The sequence below is a fragment of the Zonotrichia albicollis genome, chromosome Z (assembly GCF_047830755.1).
Source record: "Zonotrichia albicollis isolate bZonAlb1 chromosome Z, bZonAlb1.hap1, whole genome shotgun sequence".
In the NCBI taxonomy this organism is placed as follows: Eukaryota; Metazoa; Chordata; class Aves; order Passeriformes; family Passerellidae; genus Zonotrichia; species Zonotrichia albicollis.
Window position 1 is genome coordinate 7840742 of NC_133860.1, and position 17249 is coordinate 7857990.

General features: G+C 49.7%; 1 protein-coding gene across 5 annotated transcripts in view; it reads right to left on the reverse strand.

The window, feature by feature from the left end:
- Positions 1-126: 126 nt before the first annotated feature.
- CTIF (cap binding complex dependent translation initiation factor) overlaps positions 127-17249 on the reverse strand; it is a 146998-nt gene continuing 129875 nt past the window's right edge. For all 5 annotated transcript variants that reach the window (XM_026795319.2, XM_026795318.2, XM_026795322.2 and 2 more), the window contains 2 exons: positions 6560-6613; positions 127-4699 (listed from right to left, as the gene is read on the reverse strand). In XM_026795319.2, the coding sequence (XP_026651120.2) occupies positions 4484-4699; positions 6560-6613 (270 nt within the window). In that variant the 3' untranslated portion in view covers positions 127-4483. The remainder of the gene's footprint in view (positions 4700-6559; positions 6614-17249) is intronic.

The window sequence follows — 17249 nt, forward strand, 5'->3', positions numbered from 1 at the left end:
GCCCCCTGGGCTGCGCTCCCACCACCAGGGACATTCTGCTCCCACCACCCACATCCTGAACCAAAGGATGGGCCCTCCCAGCGCAGGAGGAGAGACACCCCGCACCCACAAAGAGAGGGGGAAATGTCAAGCTTTAAACATTTATTACTCAGATGAGGCATTTTATAGCATACAGTGGATCTGGATGTTCTATAAACAAAGACTGAATTGCCACAAAGAGTTATGAGCTCCCTTGTTTTAACAGTCTCTGAAATGCTGAAAATGATGAGTTTGTGATTTCTCTAAGTATGAATATCTAGTCTTTACTCTCCCCAAAACCTTTTTCCTATTTTTTTATTTTTAAAAATTTTTTAAAGCGCTTAGTTTAACAAATATGATTAAATTAAAAATGTTGCTTTTTCAAATGCAAATAAATACATAAAAAAAAATTGCTAGCATTAACTCTGTGTTCTGTAGGACACCGCAGCTCCCTTGGCTATTGACAGTGGACTTAGCAACCCTTAGTATAATTTCTTCTGAAAAAATACTGAAAATATCACCAGGACTGCTTAATAGCTATCACCAAGAAGAGCAAAATTAGTGTAAAGCCATAAAATACCCAGCAGGGAAATTAAAAAAAAAAAATCATATTTAAGATTTTGAGAGATTTCCAAGTGAGGGGTGTTATAAAAATAAGCACGAAAATAAATCATAAGTTATTCTGACAAGTTTTCTTTCAAAGCCATCAATCATGCCAAGAATAGATACTAATTAATCTCCTTCAGGGGAAGAGGGGAACCAAGCAAATCACTTACTTTTCCTTTTTTCCTTTTTTTTTTTCTCCCCATTTTTGTTTCACCTCCGTATACACGAGACTTCTCTGAACAGCAGTGGAATCCCTCATGGGGAAACCAAGCAAGTCACTTTCTGCGTAGCAAAACTCATCGGTTTGGAAAGATTTTTTTTACCAGGAGTTTTGAGGTGAATAATAACCTGGGGAGCCTGGCAGGGTGTCAGCAAACCTGCTCTGCATCCCAGGGAGATGGGCACAGAGGTGATGCTGCTGCAGCCTCCACACCACCCTGAGGTTTGGCCCCACACACATTTGGCCCAAGGGCTTTGCTTTCCCCCTTTGCTGACAGTAGTTGTATGGGGACAATGCAGTAAAACCCCACACAAATACTTTTATTGAGCAGCAAAGATGGAATCTGGCTGATTTAGGGAGATGTAACTGGTGGCTTTGCACCCAAAAATACATTTTGGAGAATTACGCTCTTTGGCGATCGTTTGCAAAGTAAGCCAAAAGATTAAAAAAAAAAAAAAAAAAGAAAAAAATGAAAGAGAGAGAAGAAAACACTCCAGGATCCCCAGGTGCTTTCACCCCAAAAATTTCCCCAGCGCTGTTCCCCATCCTGCCCATCAAATGTCCTCATGGTACCTCTTTTCCCAACACGGTACCCTGGTGAATGATGTCATGTGTCTGCCGGCTTCCTGATGATGGACTTCAGAAAGATACCACTGGCAGCATGTGATTTTTGGGGAGAAACCCCCATTTTTGGTCAATATTTTGAATCTTGTACATCAACAGAGTGACTGATGTATCAAAGCAGTTAATGGCTGGATGAACGTATGCTAATAGCAGAGATAAATGGCAAGACATTACAAAACGACGGATTTCACATGAAAGTTCTTCATTTCCAGTGTAGGAAGGGAAAGTCATGGGCCAAGCCTGGTTAGTGGGGGATTTGGGATTGCCCCACAATGAGAAAATTGAATAAGCTCTCACAGCAGGCAGGGGTAGGGAAATGCTTTAGGAGAAATACTGCCCTGTGGCTTACACTTTGACTCTGAATGCCTCCTGATGCACTGATGGGTGAAAAATTCAAGTTTTTAGAAAAAAAATCCCCAATTATCTGTGTTTTTATTTTCTTTTTTCTTCTTTCACTACATCCCAAGAAAAAATTCTGTGGGAAGTGAGAAGCGGCAGGGCCCAGAGTGGCAGTCTGGATCACTGTTGGCAGGATCCCTGGCACCCCAAACCACCAGGTTTCTGTCCCTGCTATAGGACTTTGCTGTTCTTAAAAAAAAAAAGAAAAAAAAAAGACCACACAACAAGACAAAACTATTTTTCAGGCCTTCTCCCAGAAGACTGACACTCTGCCTGAGTGCACTGTGATGGGTGTTATATCCCCTTCTCCTCCACTCCTTGAGAGTTCAGGGAGCAGAAAAAACAAAGAGCGATGGGCACAGCCCTGAGCCTTGTAATACTGATGGGCTTTGCCGTCCTAATGAAGTTCATCTGCTCATTAACACTATCAAACCACGTTGCTACTAATGAAGCTGACCCAACGCAAGGCGCCCTCACTGTGCGAAGCTCCTGGGCTCGAATAAGTGAAGCGAAAGTTAGTTCTTCCAGGCAGTTCTAGTGAACTCAGCAATCATTTCGCTGCTTTCTAGGCAGGCAGGAAAACTGAAGCTCCTCTTTCCAGCTCCTCTTGCTCCAGGTGCAGCATGAAAACTGGATCAGCAGACAACCAGATGAAAATTCAGGTAATGTTGAACTGCAGCATCACAACGCTCACTCCCCTGCAATGCATTTTCTGCTGAAAATTTCTGCCCTTTAAATTTTGCAGCAAAAGCTTCCTCCCCATCGCAGACAGACCAACACATTCATAAGGCACCCAAAAACATACTGCACATCCAAGGAGGTCGGGGTGAAATCTCTCTTCTTTACAAGCCACCAGAAATGCAACGTTTTGCTTGGAAAAACGGGTTTGAGCTGCTGAGCTGAGGCCCAGCCTGCCCGGTCCAGGGTCCATGTGTGCCATTGTTGTGGCATAAATTCTCTTATCATAAAAGGAATAAATTGAACAGTGAGAAGAAGCCAGGATGAGCTGATGGCATCATGCCTTCCCTGGCTCCTGCAGGCAGGATGGGACAGCCTGCATCCTTGATAGGTTTCATTAGAAAAACCACCTGGAGGGATTTCCTAAGTCAAAGTGTTGCTAGATCAGCAAATAGGAGCCCACTGTGTCTTCTTCATGATTCAAGCATTGCCGCAGACCAGCCTCTCACCCTCTGGGTGTCACCTCCCCACCATCCCCCACAGCTGTCCTCTCCCTTGGGATGCTCCAGCAAGGAGCCATGAGGGGATCCTGGAGCCCCCTGGGGATCCCCGAGCACACCCTGCCTCTCTGGATATGTCCCCCATCGCTCGATGGCACTGTGCCACTCACACCGAGCATGGGACAGAGCTGCTCCAGCACACTGCACACACCTAGGAACGCTGGATACCATATTCAGCTAGTTAGAAGCCAGGCTCAAACTTCTATTTTTGGCTTTTTCTATTTTTCCCTCTTATTTTTTCCTTTTTTTGTTTTTTCGCTATACGCTGCTTGTCTTTTCTTTACCAGCCTCCAAAAAACATCAAACCTTCATTTCTCCCTTGCCCTGTACATTATTAGGCCCAACTATAACAGGCCTGGATTTAAATGTATAATTACAACCATGACAGTAATAACAATAAAGCACTCCTTCAATGGAAAAAAAAAAATTATTACAAAAAAGTTAAATGATTATAGTGGCTGAGGAATAACGGCGACTTGAACAGCAAGAGCCACAGAATCCCCTGTTTTTAGAGCCCCCAGCTCAAAGGACACGTTTCTCAATCCACCGAGGAGGTTACTGGCAAGATGATGGTGGCTATGTAACTTCTGCAGTGGCTTTAGGACTCCTTTAAAACACTCCTTCTGCTTCAGCATCTTCACTGAAACAACCGTTTCCCAGCTCGAGGGAAGGCGCTGCTCTCCCCGTCCCCGAGCTGCTCACAACTGTCCGTCCAACGATACAATAAGATAAGAGGAAATTACCAACGCTCGAGGAAAAGGAAACCCAGTGCAAGTAAGAAAGTCGTCCCGCTCTCCAATCTGCCTCTGAAGGGGTGGCGGGTAGGTGGGGGGAACACACAGAAAGTCGAAAACAAGAGAAGGAGGGGGGGACCTAACGCAAGCCTCGCTTGACAAAAGCCATCAATTATGAGCGTCTGGTGTAGTGTGTGCCTGGCTTTGTCCTCTCGAGACATCTGCTGCGTGCTGTCTCCTGCCAGTTGGCCAGGGCAAGGCAGGAGGACGGCGTGAAAACAATACTAGCCCCCACTTAGATTATTTTTTTTTTCCCCTCCTTTTCCAAATTCTCTGTCTTCTTTCGAAAGCCAAACAATAACCCGGCGGGATGCGCTGCTGCTGCTTGAGCAATGAGTTCAGAAAAAGAAACCCCTAAAACAAAACCACGGCAGGGAGGAGGGGTGGCACTTGGCGAGGCGGCTGAAAAAGAAACATGCTGCTCCCTCCCCACCCCACGAACGTATTCTCGAGCATGCTGGGGTTTGGTCTGCTGGGGGATTTAAATCAGAAAAGCTCTTGCCGGGTCCTGTCAAGGCGCATGTCTTCTTCTTCTTCTTCTTCTTCTTCTTCTCGTCCCTTACCACCCCACCTTGCCCTGCCCCTCAAGCCGTCAGTTTTTGGATGGTCTTGTTGTAGTACTGCGTGATGGTGGGCGTCAGGGGGTTCCAGTTGTTGGCGTGCAGCTCGATGACCTCCAGCAGCAGGGACCTGGTCAGCATGGACTCGGAGGGACACAGCATCTTGTCGCGCGCTATCGCCAGCAGCTCCGTCATCATCTCGGGCAGCTGCTCCTCCAGCAGCCGGCCGGTGCTCTGCAGCTGTCGGGAGAAGAAGGGGTCAGCCATGGATTACTGATCCTTGTGGGTCCCTTCTAGCTTGAGACAGGCTAGGATTCTACCACTCTACGATGCTAAAACACCCCTATAGCTTTTTACAGACACCTCTCCCGTCCCTTCGACTCTGCCCTGCCTGGTGCAGGCAAGGTTAAAGGCGTCATGGTTTTAGAAAACCAAAACCACCCAGCAGCCGGCTCCAAGAGCTGAACACGAAGGGTGAGGTTTTCAAAAGCATCCGCACCAGGCTGCTGGAGGAGTGAATGGTTCAGCTCCCACTGACTTCAAAGGCAGGAGCGACGGATTGCTTTTGAAAAAAAGAAAAAAAATCCCACCTAAAAATCATGCTATTGTCAAAACAAAGTGCAGGCTGTGATGTGGTATTCCTGCCTTCTACCTGGCCCTTCATTTACTCGCTGATTCAGAGCTCCCAGTGACTCCCAGTCATTAGCTGGAATAAGCAGAACGCGCCTGTGTGCATAACAAATCCTGCCCTGCCGAGATCTGCATTTATACCTGTCGTGCTGCTTTGCTGGAGACAGCCAAGGGCTTTTTCTAAAACAATTACTCCTTGGAGAGCCTCCATTGAGTAGCAAAAGCCCTAGGTGGTTCCACAGAAAAGGTTCAAGTTTGGGGTGGACAGTGATGAGTCTGTGGGAGGCTCCCTAAAGCAGAGCTCCCCAAAGTCCTCACCTTGAAAATCAAATCCGCCTCCTCACTCATTTTGCTGAATTTTAACTATTCAAGCTGCAACTTCAACTGCTCTGTGCAAGAAAGGAATCTGTCCCCATGGGGCCGTCACTTCCCAAGAAAAAGTAACTAATAGGAACTCTGCTAGAATTCATGGAATCATAGAATCAGTTAGGTTGGAAGAGGCCCCCAAGGTCGTTGAGTCCAACTTGCGGCTGATCATCACTGTGTCAGCCAGACCAGAGCACCGAGTGCCATGTCCAGTCATTTCCTTCTCTGAAAAACTGCTGCTGAGCACAGTAAGTCATGGGGCAGCTTTTGCTCCAATACAGCTGTTTCTGTGTTAAAAACTGAATGGAGGGTGAGATCTGAAGGAACCAGGATGATATAATATTGTGACGGGACCCCAGGTACCAAACTTCTGCATCCATTTACATGCATCAGGAGCCCAGTGACAGAGTCTCAAGGGCTTTCATCTCACACTGGGCTTCTACCTGAACTGTTCTTGTGAGACCCAACCTGGGATCCTGAATCCATCTCTGGATTCCTCCGAACAGGAAGGGCATTGACCTGCTGGAGTAAGGCCAAAGGAGGCCATGGGGACCCTGCCAGGGCTGGAGCCCCTCTGCTCTGGAGCCAGCCTGGCACAGCTGGGGCTGCTCAGCTGCACCAGAGAAGCTCCAGGGACACCTGAGAGCCCCTGCCAGGGCCTGCAGGGGCTCCAGGAGAGCTGCACAGCCCCTGGGGACAAGGCAGGCAGGGACAGCAGCCAGGCAATGGCTCCCAGGGCCAGAGGGCAGGGACAGATTTTGGCCCATTGGGAATGAGGAATTGCTGGCTGGGAGGGTGGGCAGGCCCTGGCCCAGGGTGCCCAGAGCAGCTGTGGCTGCCCCTGGATCCCTGGCAGTGCCCCAGGCCAGGCTGGATGGGGCTTGGAGTAACCTAATGGAAAGTGTTCATGATCATTGCAGATGGGTTGGACTAAATGACCTCCAAAGGTCCCTTCCAATCCAATCCATTTGATGATTCCAAAATGCACAGAGGCCACACAGCTGTTGGGTCTGGAAACATCCAACAGCTGCTTGACACATGCATGGGCAAGGATGGAAGGGATAAAGCAATGAGATCAGGGCAGGTGTAGAGGTGCTTCCCTACCTCCATGGAGCAGCAAAGCACAGCATCCTCCTTCACATCCTGAGATTGCAACAACTGCAAAAGACAGAAGGGACAAACAGTGAGAAATGCATGATCTTCTTCCTCCTCCATTACAACTTTCTATGTCTTTGTCCTGCTTGGCATTTGACACTTCCAGGAGAAAGGACACAAAATCAGAAGGAGGGAAGAAAACAGATTGTCCATACAAAAATTTAAAATAAACAGTGACAAAACATGGGGTAATATTTAGATTAACAACTTTCGTAATAGATTTTGTTTAGGTTACATTGCCTTTTTTATCCCTCGGCAGGCAGTGAGAAAACAGTCATTTCACACACACAGGGAACAAATGCAGCCATCAGTCAACAACACTGGAGTAGCACAGACCTAGGAGTGGCTGTTTGGAAAGAGGGGCTCTGCCACCCACCCCTGAACCTCTCCATCCCCGTGGGGACACTTCTGACAGCCACAAAAGTGCCTGAGCTACACCCAATTCACTGTAATTAATATGGCTCCTTCTAGGCTGACTACACAGTGCTGCAGGGGCAGGGGTGCCAATGAAACTACGGAGTTCCAGGTGCCCAAATGCAACCCTGCTCTGCTCTCCATGAACACTGAGTTACAAACACGAACTTGCAAGCAGGAGCAGCTTTCAGGAAAACCCCAAAATGTTGTTGGGCATGGCACAGGACAGTGCAGGATGATGCTCATCTCTCTTGGTTCAGACTCAGGGTGTGTAGCAAGTGTCAACAGCTCCATCTGACAATGGCAAAGTGTAGGAGCTCAGCACGTCTCACCCCACAAACACTGAAACCATGAGCAAGGATCCTCAAAACGGGAACAAAAATATGGATTTTCCTTTGTTCTCACCTGCATGACAGTTACAGGTAATGGCAAAACTCACAGCTACTTCCATCCCATCACTTTGCAAAGAACAAGCCCTGATGACCCTGAACTAATCCCTGTGTGCAGTAACCACTGAGCAAAAGAAGAAAATATGGGAAAACTGGCTTCATTATCATCTGACATTCATTAGAGAGAAGTAGACTTTTTAAAAGCAGTTGAACTGATTAAAACTGCCCATATAAAAATTGCTCAGTGTAACTAAATGTTACTCCAAAGTCATATCCATTAGTTAAAATCAGAATTGTGACTCTAGGCCTTACCATCTCTCTGTCCCCTTCTTTTTCTCCCATGTTTCCTTTCCTCTACAAATAAATGTCTGTTTACCAGCTCCATGTTGGCTGGAAAACAGATAGGGGAAAGAAGAGACAACACAAGGAACTACCACTACTCTCAGAGCTTTGTCTCCTGTTTTCAGCAGAAAGCAGATTGTTTGCTTTGAGGATGGTGTTCACAGCATCTCACTGAGCACTCTGTCCCTCTCCTTAGCCAAAGCTTCAGCCAGGGTTTCTCAAATCATCCAACAGGTTTTTTTTTCTATCCTACCCCCCAGTTTATCTTTCTCCTAAGTTGTTTGGAAAATGTTAGTTAAGCCCAAGCCATGTGCTCTGAGATAAGTTCTCACAAACAGTTCAGATTTCTCACAAGAAAACATGAGATTATTTTAAACCCAACACCAACAATGAAAAAAAAAATATCAGTTAGGGAATAATATAAACAGGCAGTAGTCCAGATATTCCCTCCTGGGGTATTTAGCTCATGAGCATGGCATGAAGCAGGGCTGCGAATAAAGTAAGAGACAATACCTTTTAACAACACCTTTCTTATTTTTGGTGTTCTTTAGTAAAGAACATAACACAAAGACTAAAGCTTGAAAGTAGAGTTAGGATTGACTCCAGCCTTTCCTCTGCCATGGTGTCCTCAGTGATCCTGCTCCCTGCCCAGGATATGTGGTCATAGAAAGGCTGCAACTTCCCTAGCCCCAGCTCCCACACACAGGGCTGGGACATGCCTCCCTAGCTCAAAAGGTGTTTGTGAGGATGAACATGTCCCTGTCAAGTGCTCAGGTACTTGGCTAATGAGGAACAGTCTCACCTACCTTTGATGAAACAGAGAACACATCCTACCCCCAGCCCTGGGCAGGCACCCTCCAACTTCACACTGCCCTCATGGACACCTGATCTTCCTCTGATGTGACTTGGCTGAACAAGGAGAATGGGTGTGCTCCAGTGTGTCCATCAGTGTGCCATGTGCTCTACCTTCTCCATGGAGACACCATGTGCTCCACCTTCTCCATGGAGGCACCATGTGCTCCACCTTGTCCATGGAGGCACCATGTGCTCCACCTTGTCCATGCAGACACCATGTGCTCTCCACCTTGTCCATGGAGACACCACGTGCTCCACCTTGTCCACGGAGACACCATGTGCTCCACCTTGTCCATGGAGACACCATGTGTTCCACCTTGTCCATGGAGACACCATGTGCTCCACCTTGTCCATGGAGGCACCATGTGCTCCACCTTGTCCATGCAGACACCATGCACTCCACCTTGTCCATGGAGACACCATGTGCTCCATCTTGTCCATGCAGACACCATGTGCTCCACCTTGTCCATGGAGACACCATGTGCTCTCCACCTTGTCCATGCAGACACCATGTGCTCTCCACCTTGTCCACGGAGACACCATGTGCTCTCCACCTTGTCCATGGAGACACCATGTGCTCTCCACCTTGTCCATGGAGACACCATGCGCTCCACCTTGTCCATGGAGGCACCACGTGCTCCACCTTGTCCATGCAGACACCATGTGCTCCACCTTGTCCATCCAGGTACCATGCACTGCACCTCATCCACCCAGGATCCACCAGCTCCATCCCTCCAAGGCACCATGGGCCCCACCTTGCCCACCCAAGTCCCACATGCTCCACTGCTCCATAGACTACCAAGGGAAACCAGTTCTGAGGCACTACAGGTGAGCCTCTGCCTGAGACAGGCAGGCTGGGGAGGGCCACAGCCTGCCCACCAAGCCCAGGCACATCCCTGTGCATGAGGGAGATCTGCTACTGCTCTGGAGAACCAGAGCCCAAATCCATGATCACAGATGGCTGCCAGCCGCCTGCATCAGTGCAATGGACTGAAGCCTGGGGGGTCAGAACGGTGCCACTGTTTCTCTGTGTGTTGCTGACCATGTTTGTAGCATGCTGGGGTGTAGGCACCATCTGCCTCTGAGCCCTGCATGACAGAGCAGGAGGAGATCAGGGAGCCTGGTGTGGGCACTGAACCTTGCTGACTGCAAGGACTGCGCTGCCTGGGGTCCCACCATGGATGTCCTCACCCATCAAACAAAACTTGCTTTATCAAAGGGTATTTCATTCCCACTGATCGTGCCCCATGTGAGCACCAGGCACTCAAAGCATTTGGGAGCTTCCTTCAGCCAGAGCACAGTGTTTCCCAAAGCTCTGTCACCCCTGAGTCAGACCTGACCAGGGCTGCAAAAAAAAACAGAAAAAAAAAAAAGAGTGAAAATGTTTTGAGAGCTCCACGGAAATCACAGCCCTGAAGTTGCAGCACTCGTGTGACCACCCAGCCACTTGCATTCACTGTTTGCAATCCAATTCATATTTACTTAAAATATTTTAAGGTAAACACTCTATACCCATTAAATCAGCACTCCCACATTGGAATTATTATTTATTTAACTATTTATAGCTGCTCCTCCCTGCTGCGTGCCTCTGCCCAAATCCCACTGTGGGCACCATCCCTTCCCTCTCCACCAGGTTCCCACAGGGCTCAAACCAGCTGATGGACGTGGACGAGGGATCTGAAAGAGCAGCATGAGGCAGACAAGAGGGCAGGTGAGCTGGGACTCTTGAGCTCCTCAGTTCAACCTGTAATCATCCCCTGGAGGCTGGGGCTGTCTGCGAGAAAAACTTCCCTCTGCTCTCCAGCCGGTTTCCCCTGTATCGGGCGAAGCTGGGCAATGAAAGCAGCAGTTCCTGCTGGAGAGCAGACAAAGAGTCTGCCTGATTTCCTAAGAGAGGAGGCTGCATGCCAGAATCTGCCCGGCCAGTCATATAATACCCAGCCTCAGTTGCGAAAGGCTTCTCACTTTTGTTTTTGGTGCTGGACTTGCTGCCTTGCAGACTGGTGTGAGGTATCAGGCACCTTCTCATTCAAAATTCTGTGTCACTCAGAGAGATGAGCACTGGACAAGGTCCTCTGCAGAGCCAGCGTGCCCAGGTGGGCTCTGGGTGCTAGACATTTGCATAAGGAACCCAAACTAAATTTTAGGGTCTGCTCCTGGAAGTGCTGCCTGTTGTGGTGAGTCGCAGTGCCTTGCAAGGTGGCTCTTGAGCAAAACTGGCATCCATGGTGTGCTATTGGGACCCATCTCCCCCGGCCTCCATGGCCTCAGAGCCTTCTCTTCACATCTCTGCAGAGGTAAGCATCACAAGCCACACGAGGTGGACACGCAGCCATGGCTGAAGGACCAAAGGAGCCCTAAAACTGCAGCTATGCCTCATCACAGACAGAGCCAGCTTGGAACTGCTGAGCAGCAGGAGATGCTTGTGTATGGGGAGCAGGCCACCAGGAGCAAACCACAAAACGAACACACTGGGACTCACCCCAAATATTTGGGTTTACTATCTGCTTTCTGAGATCACCTGGCCTGCTGAGAAGCTGAAGTGCTTACTTGGTATTCTCAGGGGTGCCCACACCACGAGGAGGACAGAAGAACCCGTCCCACCACCCCTTATCACTAAACCACGCAGGTTTAATTGTGTTCTTCAGCAACTCTCCCCAGGAGATGGGGTGGGAGCAGCCCAACACACGCATTACCCTTTCCAGATGCAATGATATTTCTCCTGCAAGGCACAGTGCTAATTACTGTGTACGATATCGCTTGCAAAATGACACATAAGCAATGCTGGCCACTAACTACCCCTTAGCATGCAGCGTTTCACGACGCTTCAGTGATGACTCCAGCGTGAAAGCACAAGAAACCTGGAAAATATCCATGCAGAGCCACTGGGAGAGGCTGGGATGAGAGGCAGGGAAAGCCGGGCTGACCGCAGCCCACGCGCCGCTCTCCCCGACGGGCATCTCGGGTTCACGGCTCCAGTGGCAACAGGCACGGACACCCCGGCAGCCTCGGGGCTGAGCCTGCCCACAGGTATGCTCTCCATACACACCTGGGTCACCAGGAGGTGCTTCACAGTGTTCCCCCCTCCCAGGGACTGTGGAGCATGACCTCAGGGGAACCAGCGTGCTGCAGACGCATGGCCCAGGTGCAGCAATCGGCTCGCTGCTGGTGTGGAGCAAGGCCAGGGGCAAAAGGGAGACACATTTCCTTCAGAAATATCAGTTATTTGTGCCACTTGGAGCTTAAGCAGAGTGGACAAACACAGTACTGGAAGTGTGGGAGAGATGGTGCTTCCCAGTCCTGCTTTTAACCAGAAAGTGCCTTGGGAAGGGCCATGATGGACTTGGTCCTCTGACAGATGGATCTGTTCCAGCTCTGTGGTTGGGATCATCATGGACACCCCCTTATGAGGGGGGCTTATAAGAAAGATAAGGACTAAGGTTTTAGTCTTAAAACTTTTTTTTAGGACTAAGTTGACGTAGCAACAGGAAAAGGGGTGATAGTTTTCATGTAAAAAATGGGAGATTCAGACTAAATAGGTGGAAGGACTTGTTTACAATGAGGGTAGTGAGACACTGGCACAGGTTTCCCAAAGAAGCTGTGGCTGCCCCTGGATCCCTGGAAGTGTCCCAGGACAGGTTGGACTTGGAGCTTGGAGCAAGCTGGGCTAGTGGGAAGTGTCCCTGCCCATGGCAGGGGGTGGAATGGGATGAGCTTTAAATGTTCTTTCCACGCCAAAGCATTCCGTGGTTCTGTGACCATCCCCTATATCTGACAGTGCAGTTTGGGTGCTAACACAGCTCTGCAGGCAGCCTTAGTGCTCTAATGGGCCACAGCTGGGGAACTCCAGCTCCCAAAACCTCCTGGAATCCCCATGGTCTGCTAGGTGGGATCTCAGGCCAATTCTGCTTCACGGTCTCTCTGCAGACAGACATCAATAGCAATTTTCTGCCTTTCCAGCAGCCTCTTATTGAGCTACTGTCACAAGTCTTTGAGGAAGATGCCTGAGATAAGATCCATGGGACTGCATGGCTCTGCATGGGGAGAGTCACACACTTCTCTGAGACACAGGCAATGGTACAGGCTCCACTTCTCCTCAGGACACAGGATGGTGAAAACAGCCAGGACTTGGGTACATGCAAAGTACAAACAAGGTTGTGGGGATGAGTGATTGCAAAATGCTGCACCGCAGGGCCAGTTTCAGGATTTCTACAATTTGCTACCATCAGTTCCTTGACCCAGGACATCAGAAGGTCAGCTGAGTCATCCTGTGCCTACCAACAAGCTGTGCCAGCACCACCCCCTCTAAAGGGGTACTGAGTCCCTCTCTGGAAGTGAGGGAAGGTCAGATGAGACTGACTTTCTCTGGGGAAGAAACAAGTGAGCATATGGAAACAGACTTCTAGAAGCTCACAGACATAGGTGAAATAGTTTCTGCTCACCCATTTAATGCTGAGGTTGCCCAAACACAAAGTTTTAGGGGAAACCTTTCCCTTATGGAGCTGCCTGTGCTGATCTCTGCACAAGGCACAGGCTCTGCCATGCTCCAAAATGTGATTTGTTGGAATTTAAAAACACAGCTGAGCTGTGAGAGGCAGTCTGTGTCCAGCTGCTTCCACTAGCAATGGTGCTTATCTCCCCATTCCCTTCTGCTCACACCTCTCTGGGGATCTGGGAAGTCTTCAAGGCTACAGAAGATGCACAAGATGCCACCAGACCATGTGTCTCATGCAGGGAACTCTTTTCCCAGTTTCCTGATGGGATGTCATGGTCTCAGCCTGGGTGAGAATGTCTGACAGCAGCTCCTGCTGCTTCCTTAGGAAAAGTTCACCAGCACAGGGCACTGCTGATCCCACAGGCAGCTGCCCAGATGAGGTGGCACACGGGGCAAGGAGCTCTGTGCTGAACTGCTTGTCCCAGCACGGCTGCACCAGAGCCATGGCCATAGCAGACACTTTCTCTAACACACTTTGGGCAACCTAAATGAGTTTTGGTGGCACCAACTCCTTTGGCATTGACGAGCTCCCCTCAGCTCAGAGGGAGACTTCTGTTCTCCCATTACACAACCAGGACTCCCTGGGAGGATGGTAAGAAGAGATTAGTTTGTTTATTGCATTGAGTAAACCAAAATGTTGGTTATCCTCCTTGTCAGGCTCCTGAGGAACTCAGAGATACTTAACAGCAAATTGAATTAAGGCCAGAGGAACAAAATCCTGTACCCAGTCGTGGGAAACTCCTCCTACTCCTTTCCACTGTAGGCAAGGGAAACCATGAAACACGACACTCTCTCTCCCCGGATCTGGAACAGGCAGAAGAAATTCCTGAGAAGATGGAAACCATTAAGAGGCAATTACTGGAGACAATGATGAAGAAAATTTGGTCACTCATCAACCCAGACGCTGCAATCCAACAGTAGCCCGGTGGTTACACATCCCCTGGCTGGAGGTGGACCTCCAGGACCCGAAGGTGAGCAGGACAGACGGACCAGAGCCACCCGGTCTGGGTGCACAGGGAGTTCAAGCCACCCAGACGACCGGCTTCATCCTGCCCGTCCGAAGACATAATAACCCTGGGAGAGGAGGATGTGATCTCATCCCAAGGGTCCCGGGGAAACACAAAACATGGAAAGAAACAGCGGCGAGACCATGGCGCTTGATTGCAGCGGGCTCCACCCTGGCTGGCCGGAGGCTCTGCGCTTTCCTGGCTCTGCAGAGGCAGCGAGCGCGCAGCGGCAGCGGCGGCAGACGCAAATAGTTGTGTTTACATCCCATTGAAAGGGTTTTTGGGAACTAACAATGCCTGGTACGGAGGGCGAGGGAGAAAAACAAAGCCACGCGAGGAGGAGGGACCATCCTGTGAGATGGTATCTGACTTCACTTCTTTATCTGCACAAATTGCTTCCTCTGACTTCTCCACGGGTCCCAGAGAAACGAGGGTGGCATTTTCCCTCCTCTATTTAAGATACAACACCACGGTTTTGGTGCTGGGACTGAATGAGTGCTGTGGCTTTCCAAGAATATGTTCCTGCACATACAATACTCAACAGGGCAGATGGGCTTACAGGCACTGGGCAGCCCTCCCTGGTTTGGCCCGTCCTCATCTGCTCCCAGATAACACCTGACCTCCTCAACCTTAACTCTGCCCTTGGATCAAAATGACCAGGATTAAAGGAAATCGTTTGTTTCCCAAACAAGCTGCATTCATAGGAGTGCTTTTGCCAGCACAGCTATGGGGGTCTGGGGGCGTGGGAGCTTTTTGCATGGTTAATTATTTTTTAATGTATGTCAGGCACAGAGGTTATAGGGACATCCACGCCTGCCCTGCGTGGTCCTACAGACAGGCATCCACCCTTCCTCTCTGCAGACTCTGCTCCTGCACTCTGCCTCCTGTCATGGCTCTGCAAGTCCATATCCCCTTCACATCAACATGCCCCACTTGCTCCAAATCCCAGACCTTCCTCCCAGACCTTCCATGTCTTCAAACCACATCTCCTGGACTCCCAAGACAATTCCACACTTGTTCCCCTCATTTCTCCTTCCACGCAGTGGCCCTGAGCCCCAGTACCCCTTTTTGACTCATTCTCTGAAATCCCTTCCCTCCCATGCCCACATTCCTCATTCCTCCTCCATCCTTTCCCCACACAGAACACTTCCCAGTTTGTCCCAGCCCCACTGGACTGGAGACCAAATCTTTGATTTTTTGCAGAACATACATCCCCAGAAGGGGACTTCTGCGAGGATATAAGTCTCCTTCTTTGTAAAAGACATATTTTCTCTGTTCAGATCTGGCCTCATGGAGCTTCCTGAGTGGAAGTGTGGTATAGGGTCAAGATCTAATCCCCTAGGTGCCTTTGCTCATTTGATAAAGCAAAAATTGTTTCACTCTCTGACTCCGAGAGTAATATTAAAAATCCTAGCATCTCATTATACTGTCAAAGACCCTTTTTCAAACTCAAAAGGCTGATGCTTTTTAAAAAGTGAGAGTGATTAACAAAACACAACCCACGTTAAAAGATACAATTTTCTTTTCCAAAGAGCACCACCCTCCCCGCTCATCCGACTGCAGCCGGGAAGGTTTTCCTTTTTCTTCCTCTGAAGGAGACAGTGAAAAGGCAGTGCCCTCTTGAAGTTCAGACGTTAATTACTGTGTTAGAATATTTTGCTAAATTACGCAGCATGGCCCCAGGAGATAACAGGCACTGAGAGAAGGGAGGGGAGTGGATACCCGTCTACACGCTGCACCGCAGACTCAGACGTAGGGGGAAGGCAATTAGACAGGGAGTATTTATCCTCCCTGCACCACCACCCCGAGGCTTTCAGTCAGCAGCCTGTACCAAGGCAGGGAAGCGATGGGAGCGTGCCAAGATTTTAAACGATGCTGAAATGGGACTGTCTCTGCCAACCAGACTGGAGGTAGGAGACAACTCCTGCAGAGAAGCAACTGTCCTGCCTGCTGCCAGCCTGCTGGGTCTGATCCCTGCAGATTCACAGTGCCTGGGAGCTGCCCTGGCTCCCCAGGGCTGCTATTGAGACCCCAAAATCATCTGTCTTGGGTCAGGCCAGTGACTGCATCCCTCTGAAGAGGATACCCCTGGGGTACACAGCCTCAGAAGCAGCAACCCTCTCAAGCTGGAGGGATCTCTATGAATTGGTCCTGCAGCCTCCTGCACAAAGTTTTGCAGATTAGTTAGCCTTTCTGTGATGAGCTAATTCCTGGGGTTTGCTCTGACTCTGCCCCAGCAGCCCTGTCTTGGACAGAGTTGGCTCAGAGTGGGATGGTGCCAAGGCAGCTCCCTGTCACCCCTGATATCCAGTCTCTTTGTCTTCAAGCCAGGACAACCAGATGGGTAAAAAAATGGGTTGGATGGCTGGGCTCGGAGGGTTGTAGCCATTGGGTTCCAACCCAACTCTGCCTGAAGGCCAGGAATGATAACAAATACCAAGTTGTTATCCCAGGACCTGCTCTATTTAGCATCCTTATCTGTGACTTGGAGGAGGTAAGGAGCGCAATCTCATGAAGACTGAAAGTTGACAGCAAGTCTGGGATGCACTGAAATGTATTCAAGGGGCTGCCAATGAGAGGGACTTCGGTGGGGTGAAGCAAAATGTCAAGAAGAAACTTAAAACTTGCAACAAAAGATCAGCCCTGTGCAGAAGAGCACCTTGACATAGGTGAGGGGTGGGATGGCGTTATTATGGGGAGTGAGAGGGGGAGAGCCCTCCCTGTGTGGGACACCAGCTGGTGAGGTGCCTGGAGAGACCACAGTGGCATTACTGCCACATGGCATCACCTTGAGCCTGAGTCCCTCGAGCCAGTTTTTCCACCTCCCTGCTCTGCTGCCATAGGCAACTGCTCAGGTTACCTGGCTGCTAAATGGCACTGTAAGAACAAACAAATGCATCCAAAGCAGCACTTGGCACCAACCACCGGGGCTGGAAGTGGCTGCTCCTGGCAGGGGCTGGCAGGGAGGTGGCAGCTCCCAGCCCCAGGGGCACCTCCTGGGTTGGCGTCCCAACAACCTCCACTGACGATGAGACAGACAACAGGGGAGGCAAACCTCCCAACAACACCCATCAACAGCCACACTGGGTGTGATCCCTCCTTCCCTGCAGACCTCAGATGTCACCTAAAGCTGGGCT